The sequence below is a fragment of the Psammomys obesus genome, unplaced genomic scaffold, assembly GCF_907164565.1.
Source record: "Psammomys obesus unplaced genomic scaffold, mPsaObe1.curated_primary_1811, whole genome shotgun sequence".
Lineage (NCBI taxonomy): Eukaryota > Metazoa > Chordata > Mammalia > Rodentia > Muridae > Psammomys > Psammomys obesus.
The window spans coordinates 41,735-61,924 of NW_026596318.1; the positions used below are offsets into that span (position 1 = coordinate 41,735).

Below are 20,190 nucleotides of genomic sequence, written 5' to 3' on the forward strand. Positions count from 1 at the left end.
GCCAGCCCCTCTCCACCAGCTGGCCGCCTCCTCTGCTATAAAGCCTCTTGGGTTCCAAGCACCTAGCGTGAGAGAGAGCACCCCGCCTCGGGGCCAGTAGACAGCCACGATGCCTGCCTGGAAGCTGCTGGGGCTCCTGGTCCTTTGCCTGTGTGCCGGAGGTGAGTCGGACGAGGCCGGGAGCACGGCTGGGGTGGCTCACCCGCAGGGAAGGGATTCTGGGGTATCCTTAGTGAGAGCCTGCCTAAGGGAATGGGGGGGGGGCTCGATTCTGAATATGGTGCTGGGTGGGTGTGGTAGGAGCCTGGGCGTGTGGAACCGGGTGCCTGCTGAGGACTGGTTATCAGAGATGCGGCCTGAGTGACTCGGGGACACTTTGGCAGTTCAGTGGGGTATCCCAGCCGAGGTTGGACAGGGTCATAGGAGGCTTCGTCATGTGAGTGGTCCCGGTTAGCGCAGGGCTTCCGTATCTCGGGAGGACGGCTTCCATGTTGGGAACGTCCGGAGAGCGCGCTGGAGTCACTCAGAGGTCTGTCTTGGAGCCAGCTCAGGCTGGGCCGGTTCCCCAACGTGAGGCTCAGCCTTTGGGTATGTGACTTCGTCTTTTCCCTTTCTCTTTTCCCCTCTCCAGGCATCTCGGGCAGTGGAGACCCCTCTCCCAGGCCCACAGACACCCAAGAAGAGGAGGATTCTCCGCCATTGCCTCTGGGCCCCCCAATCCCCGGTGACCCCTGGCCAGGGGTACCTCCCGTGTTTGATGAGCCTCCACCTCCAGGCTCCAACCGCCCCTGGAGAGATCTGCCTGATGCTGGTGCCTGGCCCCCAGAGCCCCCTAGCACTGATCCCCCTCACCCTCCTCTGCCTGATGACCCCTGGCCAGCAGGAACGCAGCCCCCAGAAAACCCCTGGCCACCCGCCCCTGAGATGGGCCACGGATCTCAGGAGGAACCAGACCTTGACCCACCCCAGGAAGAGTACCGATAGGGAGGAGCCCCAGGGAACTCCACGGAGCGCACCCAAGCCCACTCTCTCCTGTGCGGACCCTTAGAAACTCAGGTTTTCCCGATTTCCTAGCTTCCTTGCTCAGGCTCTGGTTGTGCACCGTGCTCGGGTGTGTGTGTTCTGCACTCCCCGTCCACCTCGAGGTCCGTGTGCAGCCCTCACGTTGCCCCTCTGCTTTCCCTGGCCCCCAGAAGGCAGGCGTCCCGCGGGCTGCATCCTCTTCCCAGGTTGGAGCGCTCTGTACTCCCTGCTGCCATCTGGTGGCATCAGCTGGGAACTGACAGCTGACCAGGACGGTGCTTCCGCTGGAAAATAAAAGCCACGGTTCCTTACCCCCAGTCTGGGTTGCTTCTTTGCCGCTGCTTGGGTTTTTAAGTATTTGGGTCCTTGCCTCTCAGCCCTTAGCCTGCAGAGATCGAGGCGGGATGTACGCTCCTGTCTTGCTCAGGTGCGGCGAGGATGGCTGGGTACGAAGATTCCCCGTTCCCGTTTGTCTGGAATCCCTGGGAAGGAGAAAGCTAGCAGCTCTCTACTGGCTGTGGCTTGTCTGCCCCGGCAGTGCACGCAAGCCTTAGGGAGTGTGGGTAGTTTGTTTTGTGTTGGAGACAGGGTTTCTCTGTGTAGCCCTGGCTGTTCTGGAACTCGCTCTGTAGAGCTCCAGTCTGGCCTCAAACTCACAGAGACCACCTGCCTCCCTAGTGCTGGGATCACAGGCGTGTGCCACCGTGCCGAACTCTTCCCAGCCTCTTAATGCATTTTCAGTGGAAGTTTGTAGTGTGTGTGTGTGTTTAATCAGTATGTTTAACAGTTGTGTTTTATTTATACAAATCTTATGAGCTAGCACATTTGTAATCCTGGCACTCCGGAAGTGGAGGCAGACAGTCCAGCCGTTCAAGTTCATCTGTAACAACAAATCAAGTTAGATGCCATCTGGGATACCAAAACCCTGGCTCAACCAACAGAAAGGGGAAGGGCTCAACTGCTGGACTGCTGGCCCAACCTGTTCACAGCCCTCAGTTCAGCCCTCAGCCTCACTCCAAGTGTGGAGACAGTCCCAGATCCACAAGACCCTCAGAGAGATACAGTAACAGAAACACAAGAAGGAAGTGCAGCGAAAGCAGCCTGGAGCCTGGACAAATATCCCTCAGATAGGCTGCTCCCAAAGCTGAAGGGAACGGATAGAGACCCACAGCCGAACATGGGCAGAGAGAGAGCCCGGCCTGGCGCTGTCCAGGGATCCCTCCCCTCCGTGCTCAGGGAACCCTGAAGAAGGGAGGAGGGCTCCAGGAGAGCACAGCCCACAGAACCAACTCAGCAGGGCTCACGGAGACTGAAGCAGCAACAACAGAGCCTGCATGGGCCTGCACAGGTCCTTTGTACGCATGTTATGGCTGTTAGCTTGGTATTCCTTCTTCGTTTGCTTTTCAAGACAGGCTTTCTTTGTGCAGCCTTGGCTGTCCTGGACTCGCTTTGTAGGCCAGGCTGAACTCAAACTCATGAAGATCCGCCTGCCTCTGCCTCCCGAGTGCTGGGATTAAAGGCCTGCAGCTTGGGGATCTTGTGGGATGGGGGTTGTCCTGGACTCTTTTGCCTGCTCTTGGGACCCTTTTCCTCCTACTGGGTTGCTTTGCCCAGCCTTGCTATGGGTGTTTGTACCTGGTCTTATTGTAGCTTGTTATACCATATTTGGCTCATATCCCCTGGGAGGGCTGTTCTCTGCAGAGAAGCAGAGGAGGATCTGGGGGAGATGGGGTGGGGGTGGGGGACTGGGAGGAGTGGAGGGAGGGGAGACTGTGGCTCAGATGTATGAGAAAAAACAGATACATATTTTTATATATAATATATTGCCTACAAATATATAAAATAAATATTATTTTTATTTATAATAGAAGACTATAAGCTTATATATTATGTGTAATATATGTATATGGCCTGTAATTTATGATATATAAAGAGATGCAATGACAGACCCTCTTCACGAGGGTAGCATTCTAGGGTCTGGGAATAGAAAGAAAGGAGGTGATTTCGCACTGGCTGAAAGGTTTGCACACGGGGCTGGAAAGCTCAGCCGTGAGAGCGCTGGCTGCTCTTGCAGAGGGTCAGGTCTTTCCCAGCTCCCACGTGGTGCCCACAGCTGCCTGTAATTCTAGGTCCAAGGGATCCACACCCTCTCTGTCCTCATGGCATGGCATGCATGTGGCGAATACAAGCATGTATGCAAAACACTCCTGCATAGGGAAATAAAAGGCCTGCACACCTACTTCTGTACAGATGGAGATGAGTGTCTCGGGAGCTTTATGTCCTATCTGTGAAAGGGTGTGTGACTTTGTTGCTGTTTTGTTTTTAGAAACAGAGTCTCTCTGTTAGGCAGCCCTGGCACTCCTGGAAGTTGCCACATAGACCAGGCTGGTCTTGAACTCACAGGGATCTGCCTGCCTCTGCCCCAAGTGCTGGATTAAAGGAGGCATGGGTCACTACGCCTGGCTCGTTTTTTTTTTGTTTTGTTTTGAATTTTCCCTTTTGAGATAGAGTCTCACCATGTGGATGAGTCTGCCCTCCACAGATCCGTCTGTGTGCTGGCTAGTTTTATGTCAGCTTGACACAAGCTAGAGTTGTCTGAAAGGAGGGAACCCCGACTGAGAAAATGCCTCCAAGAGATCCGGCTGTAGGCATGTTCTTGATTAATGACTGATGTGGGAGGGCCCAGTCCACTCTGGGCTTTGCCACAGCTGGCCGGGTAGTTCCGGGTTGAGTAAGAAAGCAGGCCGAGCTGGGCAGTGGTGGCACACGCCTTTGATCCCAGCAGAGGCAGAGGTAGGTGGCTCTCTGAGTTCGAGGCCAGCCTGGTCTTCAAAGAGAGAGTTCCAGGGCAGCCCAGGCTATACAGAGAAACGCTGTCTTGAAAAGCAAAGCTTAAAAACATGATTCCATGGGCAGGAACTTGAAGGCAGGAGAGGCAGGATTTGCATTTCAGGTTAAGTAAATAATCATGAGCAAGCCTGCCTACAAGGAAATAGCCATGTAAGCCATGCCCTGTGGGCAACACTTGAATTTGGGGGAGTCACACTGAGGTGGGTGGGAATGGTCAGGCAGGACCTGAGCAAGGGCAGGCTGGAGTCGGAGGGTCCCGAAAGCACAACCCAGAGCCCCGGGCGCTCGAAGAAGCTGCCCATGCTTTGTGCCCTGTGCCCTCACCTGATGCTGGTCACTGTCCTGGCGGGTCCAGGAGACACCATCCTGGACAGCGACTCACGGAGGTCCTGCAGGAGGCAGTGACGGGCTGGGACTCCGGCTGACACTGTACTAACCACTCTGAAGCTACGTGTGCTGGTCTCTGGCCGCTTGTGAGCGCCTCAGCCCAAGCCCAGCCCAAGCTGTCCCGGCACCCTTAATGCATGTGTGCATTGTTTAAGATTTATTTATTTTTATGTGTACGGATGTATGAATAGCTTCTCTGCATGTGTGTGTACGGACCCTGTGCATGCCTGGTGCCCAGGGGTAAGAATGAAAACTCGTGAGATTCCTGGAACTGATGTTAGAGAGGACCATGTAGGTGCTGGGAATCGAACCCAGCACCTCCCAACTGCTGAGTCATCTCTCTAGCCTCATAATCTCTATCTTATGAGTAGCTGAAGTCAGTAACAGATGGCAAGAGAGGGGATGAAATGGTGGTTGGGGAGGCTCTGTTGCCTGGACAAGAGACAGACTGGGCGTGTCAGGGAAGGCCCTGGTGCCAGGCTCAAGGTCTCCTTCACCCCTCCCTGCCCTTCGGCTCCCCTTGCTGCCCCTTGCTGCCCATAGCCTCTTTTCCCCTGTAGTGAGAATTTTGGTTTCTTTAAAAACACAGAAATGTGAGCTGGAGAGATGGCTCAGAAGTTAAGAGCACTGTCTGCTCTTCCAAAGGTCCTGAGTTCAATTCCCGGCAACCACATGGTGGCTCACAACCATCTGTAGTAAAATCTGATGCCCTCTGCTGTCCTGAGGCACACATGCAGGCAGAACACTGAGTAAATAATAAATAAATCTAAAAAAATAAAATGTATTTATTCCACTTTAAAAAAAACAGAAATATTACAAAAGTATGTTTTGTGTGTGTGTGTGTGTGTGTGTGTGTGTGTGTGTGTGTGTGTGTGTGCCGGGGGCTGTAGAGATGGCTCAGTGGTTAAGAGCACTGGCTGCTCTTCCAGAAAAGCTGGGTTCAGTTCCCAGCACCATATGGCAGCCCAAAAGTGTCTATATTTCTAGTCCCAGGGCATATGACAGCCTCACATAACATGAATTCGGACCAATGCACATAAAATAAAACATATTATTAAAAAAAATACGTTTTTGTTTAAATCCCAGTTGTGGGTAATGGCCCTGACTCTGATTTGCCTCATGCTCTGGCAAGGGTGCGATTCTCAGACCACTGAAGGAGCAGAGACTGAAGAAACAATACAGTTCTGCAGTCCCTGGGGTGGACCAGGTAAGGAGCAAGGGCTCCTGGCTTCATGGCTCGCACCTGCTTCTGAGCTGTGCTGTTTGCTATGTGTTTCTGTCTGCTAAGCATGGGCTTCCTGAGACAGGGACTGTGGCTTGCCTGGCTCTGTATTATTATTATTTTTAATTATTATTATTATTTTGTTCCATGGTGTTTAGTCAAGAGCTGTTTGGCAAACCAAGTTCTTGGTCCCATTTCAAAGGTTAGGTTCTCTGACTAACCAGGGGTAGGTGCTGCTTGCCTGGAGTTCCGGCTGCTTCGGCCCGAGGGGGCAGGGTTGACACTGGACCCTGTAGGGAGAGCCTATCTCAAGGAAAAGAGAGGCAGGCAGGAGACAGGGAGGGAGGGAAGGAGCAGAGAGGAAGGGAGAGGGCGAAGAAGCGGGGGAGGACGTGCCAGTCGGGACAGCGCAGGGCTGCCCGGCTCCGGCCTGGCTCAGCTGGCTACAGCAGTGATGAGCGGGTGGTGAGCTAACCCAGCTTCCCGGCCCTGTTAATGGGCGGCCGTGCACCGATACCTGCCAGGTTTCGCTAGCTGCGGGGTGGGAGAGCCACGGTGCCAGTGGGCGTCGCTTCCCTCTGTGCACCTTGTCCCACCAGGGAGCGCCGCACTGGGCACGTGCCCTCTGTGTCAACACTAAATGAGGAAACAGACCGGCAGGTTTGCACAGCAGCAGCAAAGCAGCCAGGAGGGACAGGCCACAGATGCTGGGCCAGGGAGAGAAGAGAGCCGCCAGTTTCTCGGGATAAGCTGATTATAGGTGCACCCCAGGACGCTTGGCGGCCCTCCAGGGAGGATGCCCTCCGGGGTCCGGCGAGCAGAGGGCTCAGGCGGGGACCTCTAACCACTCATTTGCTCCTGTTGGTACACACTCGGCTGCCATGTGGGGTGCGGGAGCAGTGACAGGCCAGGAAGGCCCTCCCTGCCTTCCAGGGGCTCCGTGTCTAGGGGAAAACAATAAACACGTCTAGGCTGGAGAGACAGCTCAGCACTGGCTGCTCTTCCAGAGGTCCTGAGTTCAATTCCCAGCAACCACGGGGTGGCTCACAACCATCTAGAGTGAGATCTGCTGCCCCCTTCTGGCCTGCAGGCGTATATTCAGACAGAGCCCCCACATACATAAAATAAATGCACAAATCTTAATAAAACATAAACACGGCAATCACTGCGGCAGTAAGCCGTATTAGGCCACTTAGAGCATCCTCCCCGTGTCGCCTTGAAACTCTCCTGACTGAGGACTTGCTTCGCAGAGAGCTCAGCCTCTCTCACGGACACTGTTTTGTCCCTACTTTTTTCTTCTTTCTTGGGTCTTGGGATGGTTCCGATGGCTGCTGTTTGACACAGGGTCCAGGCTGCCTTTGAGTTCTGCGGGTGGCTGTGGATGACCTGGCCTGTCTGTTCCCCTGCCTCCACCTCCCGAGCGCTGTGTGTGCACCGCCTTGCCTGGGTTCTGAAGCCAGAGCTTCACGAAAGCTCTACCCACAGAGACAGAGCTCACTGTGCCGCTCTGGCTGGCCTGGAACGTACCGTGTAGACCAGGCTGGCTCACGTGCCTCTGCCTCCCGAGTGCTAGGACTGAAGGTGTGCGCCACCGCACCCGGCTTGAGGTTTGTTTTTGTTTTAGCAGGCTGGCGATTTGTAGCCCAGGCTGGCCTTGAACTGGTGGCCAGCTGTCCTGGTTCAGCCTCCTGAGTGGGGCTGCAGCCGCTACACGCCTCGCTTTTTATTCTGTATGTGGAGACTTGGTTCCTCGTAGCCTGGTTGGACTTGGGCTTGAGCTTCTGGTCTTCTGGCTCCACCGGGCCGGTGCTGGGGTTACAGCCGGTACCAGCCCCAGACCAGGCTTCTCTGGGCCCTCATGTCCCCCACGCTGGTGTTCCTCACTCTGCCACCAGGGGGCGGCCGAGCGCTTCCTCACCGTGTTCAGAGCGGTGTCAGCTCAGGCAGACCCTCTTGGTCACCAAGGTGGCTCTCCAAGGTGAGCCAAGGAGCTGCAGTGAGGTGAGAGAAACTGGAGGCTTCAGGAAAACTCTGAGATAGGCTGCTTGGCTTCACAACTGTGTGTGTGTGTGTGTGTGTGTGTGTGTGTGTGTGTGTGGGCGCGCGCACCCAGAGGCTGAAGTTTGATGTCAGGAATCATTTTCATCGCTCTCCACCTTATTCACAGAGGCAGGGCCTCCCTGGCGGCCCAGAGCTCACTGATAGGCCTGTCTCTCAAGCCCTGCTGCCCTGGGGATCGCCTGGGGCTGCCGAGAGCCAGCCCAGCCCAGCCCAGGAGGAAGGTCCTCATGCTTGCACAGGTGCCAAGCCAAGCTGAGCCGTCTCTCCACACTGCGGCAACCATTCCTCGCCCTCTCAGCCATCACTTAATTCCTGCAGAAGCCAACTGAAGCTGGCCTGAGGGTGGCCCGGCTCACAGAAGACCCGTCTGAGGGGTGACAGGTGACAAGACAGACAGATGGGAACTTGGGAGCAAGGCATCCTGGGAGCAGCCCAGGGAGCGCTGATCATGGGTGGTGGCATCCAGGGTGAAGCCCAAGGCTGAGCAGTGGGCTCAGATGGTGCTGAGGAGGAAGCTGTCATCTCCCTGAGACCTGGCTGTGGGGTCCAGGGACTGTGTCTGTTCTCTGATGGGGGTGGCCTGCCTCCTTACTGCTCACTCGCTGTTCAAGCTGACACACCAGACCCCAGGGAGAGTCCAGAGAGCAGAGAGAACACGGCCCACAGCTGTCTGAGAGCAGAGAGAACACGGCCCACAGCTGGCCCAGAAGTCGCTCTCCATACCTGTCCGTCCAGCCTCCCTGGAGGCCATGAAACCAGGAACAGACTGTGCTCTGCCCTTCCTCCCTCTGTCCCTTCATCCCTTAGTTCTTCCCTTCCTCTTTCTTTCCTCCTCCCTCCCTCCATCCATCCCTCTCCCTCCGACCCACTCTCCTTCTTTTCTCTTTTTCTACCCCTCCATCCCTCCTTCCATCCGTTCCTCCCTCCATCCCTACCTCCTTCTCCTCCTTCCTCCCCTCACTCTTTCTTTCCTCCCTCTATCCCTCCCTCCCTCTATCCATCTCTCCCTCTATCCCTCCCTTCCTCTATCCATCTATCGCTCCCCCTCCCACCCTTTCTTCCTTTTTCCTCCCTCCCCCCCCAGCCTCTTTGGCATGTGTGTCCTGGCTGGGGAGGGACCCGGACCTCCAATTCCAGTGGACTCAGAGGAAGAACGACCTAACAGCCGTCTAATCAGCAGGCGACGAGCACAGGTTCCCCTGGCACTTGATCCACAAAGCAGACAGAGAAAAACATTTTGTTATTCTGAGAGCTAATCTCACCCTCTTTCTGTGCCACCTCACAGGGCGAGGGCGGTGGCTGAATTAGATGTCACTTAATGGGGCCAGGTACCGAGCTCAGGGATCGTGACTGTCCCTCGAGTGACTCTGCTGCTTTGAGGACTGTGGTGTGAGGGGACAAGAGTCCAGGGGCCGGCAGCCTGCTGCGTGCCCCCCCACACCTACCAATTCTCTCTGTTTCAGAATTCAAGCCTGATGGTACACCTGGCTCTGACACACTCCTCAGGGTGCTCCCTGGGTCCCCCAGAGGGGCAGCGGGCTGCTGAGAGGGAAAGGATAGGTGGGGGCAGTTCGGAAAAGTGGAAGCTGGCCAGGCTGGGCTCACATGGGCAGTCCTGGAGGAGAGAGAAGCTGGCCAGGCTGAGCTCACACGGGCAGTCCTGGAGGAGAAGGATGGTGGCCAGGCTGGGCTCACACGGGCAGTCCTGGAGGAGAGGGATGGTGGCCAGGCTGGGCTCACACGGGCCGTCCTGGAGGAGAGGGATGGTTGGAGCTCAGGGGCAGAGGCAGGGCAGATGATAGCATCGCACACCACAGCGCCTTCTGAGGACACACAGGGTAGATGTCCCCTCAGCCAGGGAGGGGGCACCCACCAGAGCCACCGGGGGTTACAGTTCTGGGCACTGCCCTGCCCCAGCCCAGCCTCTGACTGTTTCATGGTCCTGGGGAAACCCTGTACTTCCTCGTCGCAGCCACGTGAGCACTGCTGTGTGTCAATACAGAGGTGTCGCATCCCTCAGGAGGGAAGTAGGATCCACCAGGGAGAGGAGAGGCTTCGGAGAGTCAGTCAGGGGGAGGAGTGAGGGTGGCTCTCAGGGCCGCATGGACTGAGAGCCAGCAGGGAGTTGGTGGCTGGGCCTGGCCATCTGCTCTCTGTCACCAGCATGGCGCCCCTGGAGCTCAGCAGCTCTGGGACTTTGCACATGGCAGGAAATCGAGGGGGGTGAGGCAGCCTGGAAGAAAGGTGTAAGAGCCAGTGAGAGGTGCCCTGTACTCTGAGGAAGCAGCAGGAGGCGGTGTGGGCTCAGGAGATGGCTCAGCCAGCAAAGCGCTTGGTGCAAGGACCAGGGTCTGCATCCTGCATCCATAGCATCTGCACAAAGACCTATAATCTGAGGAAGTTAACCAGGGGCACTGAGCCAGTCCCGCCAACCAGGGAGCTCCAGGCAAGGAGAGACCTTGACCCAAAAGAACAGATTTAAAAGGTAAATGGTGATAGAGGAAGAAGACGCCCAAAGCAGACCTCTGGCTTCTGTGTGTGTGTGTCAGAACACACCGACAGGAACATGCATAAACACACGCACACACACCCACATACAGACACACCCACATCCACACCCACACAGACATCCACCCACATCCACCATCCCCCCCACATCACCACTGCCTCCCAAGGATGAGTGCTGGGAATGCTGGGACACACATGTCACCCACTGTCCCAGAGTCTGAGGTGGGAGGGAAATGTGCAGCGTCTCAGGGGCTGTGTGAGGAGAATGAAGGGAGCTGGCAGTCTGCCATGGGGTGGCGACGGCAGATGCCAGCTCAGTGCTCCAGGAGGGAAGCAGGGAAGAGACCCTGGGAACCACTTCCCTGTCACAGGGGCCTGGCCGGATAGGGACACTGCACAGAGACAAATCCTGTCTCTCTGTGCTCCTGACGTGAGAGCCGCCCATGGGAGCGGGCCGGGGAGTCACCTTCTGCTCAGGGACAGGAAGGGGTGTGACAGGGCTGAGTCCTCCTGGGCAGATTGGTGATGGAGGAACTCAGGGAGAGAGGGGCGGAGCCGGTGGGCTCCCAAAGCTTCAGCCCAACCGTCCTCACACAGACAAGCCCCTTCAGCCTTTCCTGTCCCTAGCCTAAGCCTCAGGCCTCCTAAGACCCCCTCTGTGGGATTCTTACTTGAGACCTTCTGCCATTATGCCCCAACCCGTCACAGTCTGGGACTGCTGGGATGAATGGAGGCCTCCCATCCCCCCCCCCCCCCCCCCCCCCCCCCGCAAAGACAGGGCTTCTCTGTGTAACAGCCTTAAAAAAAAAAAAAAAAAAAAAGCTCCATCTGCATATACACCTGCACGCCAGGAGAGGTCAGCAGATCTCATTATAGTGGTTGGGAATTGAACTCAGGACCTCTGGAAGAGCAGCCAGTGCTCCTAACCGCTGAGCCATCTCTCCAGCCCCTAGTGCCCCCCATTCTTATGACCTGGATCTTCTGCCTGTCAAAAGCTCAGGCTTTGAACTTGGGTTTCCTTTGGGGGAGGGGTTGCTCCATATCACCCACAGCTTCTCACCCAACCAACTCACTGCGCTAGGCATTCACTCACCCTCTGACCAACCAGCTCTCCCCCCCAACCCCCACCACAGAGAGCAGCCTCCAAACCAACTCACCAGCTCTCCCCCAACCCCCACCACAGAGAGCAGCCTCCTCTCCACTCCTGGAGCGCGCGCACACACACACACACACACACACCACACACCCCGGCAGAGTACAGCCGGTTTGTTAGCTGCAGGGGGTGCAATTCTGATGCCGGGGAGCAGCAAATGCACAGGCCACGGGGACGTTCAATTCATGAATTATCTAGTGACAGATAAACAGAGAAGCAAGACCCCTGGAGCTGGAGTTACAGATGGTCGTGAGCCTCCATAAGGGTGCTGGGAATTGAACCCGGGTCCTTTGGAAGAGCAGCCAGTGCTCCTAACCCCGAAGCCATCTCTCCAGCCCCTTCCAGGCATTATTTTCAGATGATGGATAATGGACACAGTCGGGAGGGAAACTGGAAACAGGGGAACAGACAGGGTTTCGGTAAGAAGACAGAGCACTGATTGGAGCGTCTAGGTCCCAGATACGGGCAGGGCGGTGGAGGATGGGAAGAGGGTGGCCGGAGAAGACGGGAGGAGGGAGGCCAGGTGAGGAACGTGACTGTGTGGGCGGCTGGAAGCTGGCGGGAGGCCGAGAGAGAGACTCCTCAGGAAGCACCGGCTGGCTGTGTTGGCCAAGGTCTGACGGCAGCGGGGAGGAATGTGAAGATGAAAACAAGGCAGGTGCCTGCTCTGATGCCGGGGAGGCTGTGCTGGAAGGCGGTGTGGCTTTCTCCCCACCCATCTGGGGATGCCCACATTCTCAGACCACAAAGGCTGCTTTCCGTGGTGCTGTCCCTGCCCTTCTCACCCTACCGCAGCCCGGGGCTCCTTCCCCAGGTCCTGGCTGGGGCCTGAGAGTCTAGGGAGGATTGGGGAAGGCACCCGCAGGCTCCAGGAGGCGCGGCCACCCCACGATCCCGGTGAGGGCTGAAGGGAGACGCCTGGCTTGCCTTTCCAAAGGAGAGAGCAGCTAGGAACTCCAGCCGCTGAGCTGCCCTGCAGGGACCACATCCTGCTCCCCTTTAATTTATTCTTTCTGATAACCGCCTGTCCAATCTCTATAAACCTTTAAAAGCGGGCGGTATGTAAGATAATCCCAGAGGACCTGGGTTTGGTTCCCAGCGCCTTCCATAGAGGCTAACAACCACCTGTGTCTCCAGTTCCCGGCACCCGACGCCCTCTTCTGGCCTCTTTGGGAACCACAACCTCACTGTGCACATGCACACGTGTAGGCAAAACACACATGCGCACAGAATTGAAGCAGGACAGAACAAAAACGAAACTGGAAGGAATACAAAACTAGCCCCAGCGGGAAGAGGACTAGCTCAGGTCGGCATCACACTGCCTAATGGATGGGAGGCTCTGGGCTCCGTCCTCGGTGACCCCTCCCCATCCCAGGTCCCCCATCAGAGAGGTTGGCAAATTGCCCAAAGCACAGGAGTAGCCAGGACTGAAACCCCCGTTCTCCTAGTCCTAAAGCGGCGGTTGTTTTGCTGTCCCCATCCACTGCCCATCTCAGGGCTCGTGTTCCGGTCGCTCTTGTCTGCAGGGCTCCCTGGGCCTCTTCCCCTTCCAGCCCCTCCTCTAGGTACCAGCAAGAAGTAGAGGACAAGATGGTGTTTAATGAACCTTAAACAACACAAAAGACTCAGTGGCTTATACCAGTCCCAAGTGCTTGTAGCCCTTGCAGCGTGGGGAGAGCTGGGGTGTCGGACAGTACCGACATGGGCCACGTTCACCGTCACATGGGCCAGAACTTGGGGCAGGGCAGGGAGAGAAGACCAGCCCAAGGGCTGGAGGGAGACGCTTTGCGAAGAGACCGACATCTGAAGGAGTGTGGGCGAAGCGGGGAAGGATTGAGTGAGGGACCCTGCCTCCGATACTGATACTCCCACGGCTAGTGAGCTGTTGGCTGGGGTGGGGCCTGGGCTGCAGCAGGAGGGAGGGACGTCAGTGCAGGGCAAACTGCCTCTTGGTGGATCCCAGGGCTCTGGCCCTCCTTTATCCTGCTCAGGAGCAAACCTTGGATGCTCTCTGTTTGCCCATCCAGGCCAAGCTCATGGCCTGGCCACCACCTTCCCAATTAGCCTCATTGGCCTCTTGCTCATCCTCCTGTGTCTGGGTCACTACCGTGGGACAGGGACTGTGAGTGGCCTGTGAGTCACCGAGGCCTAGCCATGACAGGGGTTCCAACCCAGACCTCTCCCTAGTCCAAACTCTGGTACCCACTGCCTGTTCCCCACCCCAGCTGCCAGGAAAGCCCCCAGAGGGGAGCCCTCCGGTTTTCAGCACATCCATGTCTAGTTTGAGAGGGGGAAAGTGTTGATTAGACACTTTAACGGGCCGGTGGCAGCAGGCTGGCACTCGGGCATTGGCTCCAGGGGACCCCAGGAAACAAGCAGACAGGAGGGCGGTGTGAGCCCCGGTGGAGTTGGGACTGTGTAGTGGGCTGAGCAGGGGCAGGAGGGGAAGCCGAAATGCCCACTCTTTCCAGTGGAGGAGGCTGGGATGTGGGCAAGCCGGGGAGAGGGAGGGAAGAGCAGGGTGATTGGGCCCCTGGGTGAGAGTGGCCACCTTCTAGGGGGCAGCCGGGCAGCACCTGATTCAAGACCAGGCAGTGTGGAGCTAGGGAAGGCCAGCGAGGGCAGGGTCCGGTGCCCAGTGGCCTCAGGTTCCCCGAGCTGCAGTCGCTATGGCTGCTGAGTAGGCAGACGTGACAGCAGATTGCTTCAGCTTCTCCCGCCACACCAACTTCCCCCGGGGCAGCCTCCCCCTCCACCCCTCCTCCTCCCTGCCATGACTCCTGCCCAGAGAATGTCCAGCCCCGGCATAAAGGTCCTTGTGCCCACGAGTTTCTGTCAGTCGGGAGGCCACACTGTGCACCATGGGTTCCTCTCAGGCACCCGGGTTGGGGCGTGTGGGAGGGCACGGGCTGATGGCATTGCTGCTGGCCGGTTTCATTCTGCCAGGTATGAGTCCGGGGCCTTGGGAGGGGACAGTAGAGGATTCGGGCCTTAGGTTAGAGAGGCCGGGGGCACAGGCAGGGCTCTAGAATCCGACCTCTCTCTCTCTGGGACTGCTCCTCATCCATGCCTGGGCCCTCTCTGTGGTCACTGCAGACACATTCTTTTTCCTTTGTGCCACAGTGGCCAAGCAGGCAGGCACTTTGCCGCCAAGCTGTCCTATGAGAATGTTCTAAGCTTGTTTCTGAAACCTAGGAATGAGGTTAATATCACCCTGCCCCAAGTTCTGTCTCAAATTAAGTAACGCACACTAGGAGATAGAATCTGCCTGTTTTGTAGGAATGACGATTGCTACCACTTTGAGAGCCCTCTTTTACAAGCATGTGATGTGTGTGATGGGCTTCCTAGTCCCACTCTGTAGCTGAGGATCGGGAAGGGCCCAGAGGTCAGGGAACTGGCTTTAGATTGCAGTAGAAGCCGGGTATCCAGGATTCTGAGTGCAGGCTGGGTTGCTTGTGGCCTGTGCTGAGGGGTAAAGGGGCAGTGCCAGGGGGCGCTTTGCTGTGGGGGTAAACCAGGGCTTTTCTTTTGTTTGTTTGAGACAGGGTTTCTCTGTGTAGCCTTGGCTGTCCTGGACTCGCTTTGTAGGCCAGGCTGGCCTCGAACTCACAGATTCTGCCTCTTCCTCCCGCAGGGATTAAAGGCATGTACCACCAGGAATTCGGGGCTTTTCTGTTTGAGATGAGGCTGGGGTGTGCCAGGTGGTGTTGGCCCAGCGGCTGGTGGACTGCTTCTGTGTGGTTATGACGCTGTTTTTGGTATACATTTGCTGCTTTGGGGGCACACAGTGCAGAGAGCGATCGCGTGGAGTGATCACATGGTCTTTCCGGAGGCTCTGTAGGGAGCCACGGCAGGCTCTGCCTTTCTGAATTAGTAAGCCAGAGAAGGCCAGTCACCTGCTGCTGTGTGGCTCTGAAGGGGCTGAGGTAGGCAGAAGACACTGAGGGGAGGGCTGTGGAGACAGACCGAGGCACGAGGAGTACGGGATTGAGAGCAGAGAGTCTGTGGAGGACAGACCTGGGTCCAGGTCTCGGTTCAAGGCAGCAGGAGTCAGACGTGGGCAGAACGGGGGCAGCGGGTGCGTGTGAAGCCTGGGCGGGAGAGAGGGAGGCTGATGATGGTCACGCGCCTTGGAGGTTTCCTGCTTTGTCCTGGGCTGGGACATTGGGGAGAGCACGGGTGGCTCAGGGTGCGGTGTCCTGTCGTACCGGTACTGGCAGGTTCTGTAGCAACAGGTGAGTGCCCCCACAGCCCGGCCCCCACCCAGCCTCACTGGCATGGCCAGAGCTGGGGCAGGACGTGGGATCCCACCCCTTACCCAGTCTGGACTCTCACCAGGGAACTGGTGATCAAGTATTAATTGTGCTCTTCTTCTGCAAGCCGGCACCTCTGTGCTTGCTTCCTCTCCCTGGGGTCGAATGTTTCCTTCCTGTCTCTCACACACACACGTTTTGGTGGTACTGGGGTCAAGTCTATGGCCTTGTGATGCTAAGCCAATGGCCCAACCCTGCCTGGCCTTCTTATGTTCTTCGGTTTGGTTCTGTGGTCTGAGCCACGATTGCCCGGCACTGCTAACCCCACAGCTCAGCCTCCCCACTCTGTCTTGTTTCTGACCTCTTCGTTCGTTCCCCGCTGTCTGAAGGGCACTCCTTCAGTGCCTACCAGCAACCTTTGGTTTGACTTCCCCCACTCAGCCCTCACTGCTGGAACAATGGAACTGCCCTGGTTCTAGCACCTCCTCAGATAAAAAACAGCACTTCCTCTTTCTTCCTCTGAACTTGGGAGACTCCATGGGCTGATGGGCGAGGGATGAGGCCTGTTCTAATCTAGTCCTTACGGATCATTGCTCTTCTCTGCAGGAACATTGGCTAAGAGCATTGGGACCCTCTTGGACCCCTGTAAGGACCCCACAAGGATCACCTCCCCCAATGACCCCTGTGTCATTGGAAAGACTGGCTCCAGCAGCTTCGGCAGCCAAGGTGGATCCAGCAGCTTCAGCAGCCATGGCGGATCCAGCAGCTTCAGCAGCCAAGGTGGATCCAGCAGCTTCAGCAGCTCCCAGGGAGACTCTTCAGGATCTTTGATATATAAACCAGGAACAGGATATTCCCAGAGTAGCTATTCTTCTGGCTCTGGCTCCTCCCAGTCAGGAAGCAGTGGCTCCCAGTCAGGAAGCAGAGGTTCTCAGTCAGGAAGCAGCGGCTCTCAGACAGGAAGCAGCGGCTCTCAGTCAGGAAGCAGCGGCTCTCGATGGGTAAGCAGCAGCTTTCAGTACGGAAGCTCAAGCTCAGGGAGCATCCGGGAGGGACCAGGAAGTGGCTCTGCTCTGCCAACCGATGACAGATCTTCAGGCATCTCCCAGTCTGGAGGTTCCCACGCTTCCCAGAGCAGCAGCTCCAACCTGCGACCCTGTAGCTCCAACGTGCCCGACTCTCCCTGCAGTGGGGGCCCTGCCATCACACACTCGGGGCCCTACATCTCCAGCTCCCACTCCGTGTCAGGAGGGCAGAGGCCTGTAGTAGTGGTGGTGGAGCAACATGGCGCTGGGGGCCCTGGAGCATTTCAAGGCGTGCCCTGTGCCAACGGTGGCCCCTCGGGCAAGCCCTGCCCCCCCATCACCTCTGTCCAGAAACCGTACGGTGGCTACGAGGTGGTGGGTGGCTCGGCCAACAGTTATCTGGTCCCAGGCATGACCTACAGCGGGGGTAAGATCTACCCGGTGGGGTACTTCACCAAGGACAACCCCGTCAGGGGCTCGCCAGGGGCCCCCTCCTTTGCGGCTGGGCCCCCAGTCTCCGAGGGCAAGTACTTCTCCAGCAATCCCATCATCCCCAGCCACAGCTCTTCCGTTTCCAACGCCTACCCCTCGGGCCTGGTGTTCCAGCCCGTGGGCACCGGCGGGGTCCAGCCCTGTGGCACCGGCTCTGCCAGCTCTAAGGGGCCTTGCTCTGGTTCCAGAGTTCAGATCGTCTCCAGCAGCTCCAGCACCTCCTACCACCCCTGCGGCGGGGCTTCCCAGGGGCCCTGCTCGCCTCCTGGCCCCGGCTCCATCGGAGGGGGAAGCTCCTCCGTCTCCACCGGCAAAATCGTGCTTCAGCCCTGCGGCGGTCGGCCCAGCTCCTCCGCCTACCCGTGCCTTTCCGTTTCCACCTCCACCCTGAACGGGGCTCTGAACGGCTCCCCTCAGCCTATCCCCTCGGCCGGTGCCAAGCCCTGTGGCCTCAGCAGCCCCGGGAAGGTGCCCTGCCGTTCCATCCGGGACATTCTGGCCCAGGTGAAGCCGCTGGGGCCCCAGCTAGCGGACCCTGAGGTCTTTCTGCCCCAGGGAGAGCCGCTTGACAAGCCGTAAGTCACCCGCAGCCGTCTCCCGGCTGGAAGACGTCAGGGGCCCGGTTGCCTGCCCTCCTTCCCGGAGAGGAGCCTCCCACTCCAGCTAGCCCGGGGACGCAGGCTCCGGTCGGCAGCCCCAGTGGTGCGCTCCGTCCCTTCCCCCGCCCTCTCCTGGTGCTCCCGCCCCCTCCGCTGTGGTGCCCTCTCGCCTGATCGCCCGCTCTTGACCTCAACCCCGGATGCCCGACAAGTCAACCGCGCCTCTGCCGGTTCGCCAAATAAGGCCAAGCCCGATCCATCCCGGAGAAGAAGCCGCACTCTCGCTGACCCTCCACCATCTGCTCCCACAGCCCGCTCAACTGTTGGGTTCCCGCCGCCCCCTCATGGCAGACCCTACCAGGCCCATTTCCCACCCACGCGTGCCTCCCGGCTCTCCATGTCAGCCCCTGCCTGCTTGCCACGTCGCCCAAAGCACAGGTGGTGCCCTGTGCGCGTGTGGACCCCGGGGCACCCACGGAGCCTGGCACGGCCCCGGCTCTCCGGATCCTGGACAGGGCTCAATAAACTTCGTGAACTTTGTGCAGTCTTTTTTGCCTTCTTGGAGTCCTAGGCGTCTTCTTCGTACCTCGGTAGTACCCCGCCTCTGCCTCTAGAGGGCCCACGTGTCGTCCACGTCCCGCGTGGTGCTCCCGCCTGCCTAATTTGGCTCAGTGTTTCCCATCTTACACCTCCTCCTCCCACGGAGAAGCAAAACAACTGGCTATTGACTGAGCTGACAGCAGACTTGCCTGGTGTCCTTCCCCACGGCTCACTTCTCACCTCCAGGAAATCACACGGGAGCCTCCCCCTCCCCCCTCAAAATAAAACCCCGAATTATTTCCTTTTCTCACCCAGGCTTCCCATCAGCCTGCCTCGCCTTCCAAACACTGTCCTCTCTGGGAGTCCTTAGTGTCGAGCTTGAGTTTCTGGGACGCCGGACCAGCCCAGGCGAGATTCCTGGGGACTGAGCAGGAGCCTGGGTGCTCTGGGAGCTGGGGGCGGGGGGAGTAGGCAGCCGGTGAGACCGAGACTGGTGACTCACCGGCCTACTTAACAAGGCTCTGTGATAGACAGCCAGCAGCCTTCTCTCCACCCCGAGCCCAAGGTCTGCTGCGTGAGCTGTGTGTGTCCCAAAGGAAAGGCCTCGTTCCATGCACAAGGCTCTCAGAGCTTTTGAAAGGAAACTCACAGCCGGGCGTGGTGGCCTTTAATCTCAGCACCCAGGTAGAAGGTCTCTGTGAGTTAGAAGCCAGCCTGGTCTACATAGTGAGCTCCAAGACAGCCAGGGCTGTGTAGTGAGACCCTGTCTCAAAATAACAAAAACAAAATTGGGCAAAGTTGGTGTGTGTTGCCTCAAACCATTGAACCAAACTAAGGTTTCCTTCTGGCCATTTGAGGAAGGAGCTTGTTCCTCCTGATGGGGGGGGGGAGATTGGTGGGGTACTGGAGAAACCAGCCAGCACTCAATACTTTCCTCAGGCGGACGCCTGCCGGACAGTTGCGTAGGGGAGACTAAGAAAACAAAGGCGCTTAAGGGCCAGCAAGATGGCTCACCGGGTAAGAGCTTGCCCTGCGAGGCCGGTGGCCTGAGTTTGGTCACCAGAACCTATATAAAGGTAGAAGGAGAGATAGACTCTGGACCTCGACATGCACGCTACGGCACACACACACACATATATACACACACACAGGTCATACGTGTACAAAATAATAAGTTTTAAAACTTAAAAAGGCAACTCAATTTTCTTTATTAACTGGCCTGGTGGTATAGGCCCGTAACCCAGGCCTTTGGAAGCCTGAAGCAGAAGAATGACAAGTTTGAGGCCAGCCTGGGATACAGAGTGAGCGGAAGGCTTGGCAGACCTTATTTCAAAAGGGGGGCAGGGGGCAAGGCAGAGCAGAGTGGTACAGTGTTCGCCCAGCATGTGTGAGGACCGGGTTCAAGTCCCAGTATTACAAAGCAACATAAGCTCCTTTTATTATAAAAATGTCAAGCAATGGACGTTCGCTACTTTTATCTGTGAGACAGGATTTAGTGTAGCTCTGTCTGGCCTTGAACTCACTGTGAAACCAAGGGTCCTGGCTAGTTTTATGTCAGTTTGACACAAGTTAGAGTCATCAGAGGGAAGGGAGCCTTAACTGAGAAAATGCCTCTATAGAATGGGTCTGTAGGTCGTTTTCTTAGTTGGTGATCAGTGGGGAAGGCCTATGTGAGTGGGGCCATCCCCGCGCTGTGGTCCTGGGTTCTACAGAGAGCAGACTGAGCAGCCATGAGGAGCAAGCCAGCAAGCAGCACCCTCCACAGCCTCTGCACCAGCTCCTGCCTCCAGGTTCCTTCCCTGCGTGGGTTCCTGTCCTGACTTCCTTTGATGACAGTCATCAAACGCTGTCCTTCCCAGGTAGCTTTGGGCACAGTATTTCATCAACTAGAAACCCTAGCTAGGATGAGTGTAAACTCCTGATTCTCCTGCCGCTCCCTCCCCAGTGTTGCGACCGAAGGGTGTGCAGCTTTGTGCAGGATGGGACGAGGCCTCTGCATGCCAGGCGGGCACTCTAGCGGCTGAGCCATGCCCACAGCCCCCGAGTGTATCCGAATTAGTTCACTTTCTGTTGCCAT

At 57.3% G+C, this 20,190-nt stretch overlaps 2 protein-coding genes across 2 annotated transcripts; both read left to right on the forward strand.

Moving 5' to 3' along the window:
* Nucleotides 1-89: 89 nt before the first annotated feature.
* On the forward strand, nt 90-1,037 carry Psors1c2 (psoriasis susceptibility 1 candidate 2). The gene is made up of 2 exons (XM_055597093.1): nt 90-161; nt 632-1,037. Exons 1-2 carry the CDS (start codon nt 110-112, stop codon nt 982-984), a joined length of 405 nt encoding a protein of 134 aa, XP_055453068.1. The 5' UTR covers nt 90-109; the 3' UTR covers nt 985-1,037.
* Nucleotides 1,038-14,015: 12,978 nt separating this feature from the next.
* Nucleotides 14,016-17,553, forward strand: Cdsn (corneodesmosin). Its single transcript, XM_055597084.1, has 2 exons — nt 14,016-14,150; nt 16,064-17,553. Exons 1-2 carry the CDS (start codon nt 14,066-14,068, stop codon nt 17,551-17,553), a joined length of 1,575 nt encoding a protein of 524 aa, XP_055453059.1. The 5' UTR covers nt 14,016-14,065.
* The last annotated feature ends 2,637 nt before the right edge of the window (nt 17,554-20,190 follow it).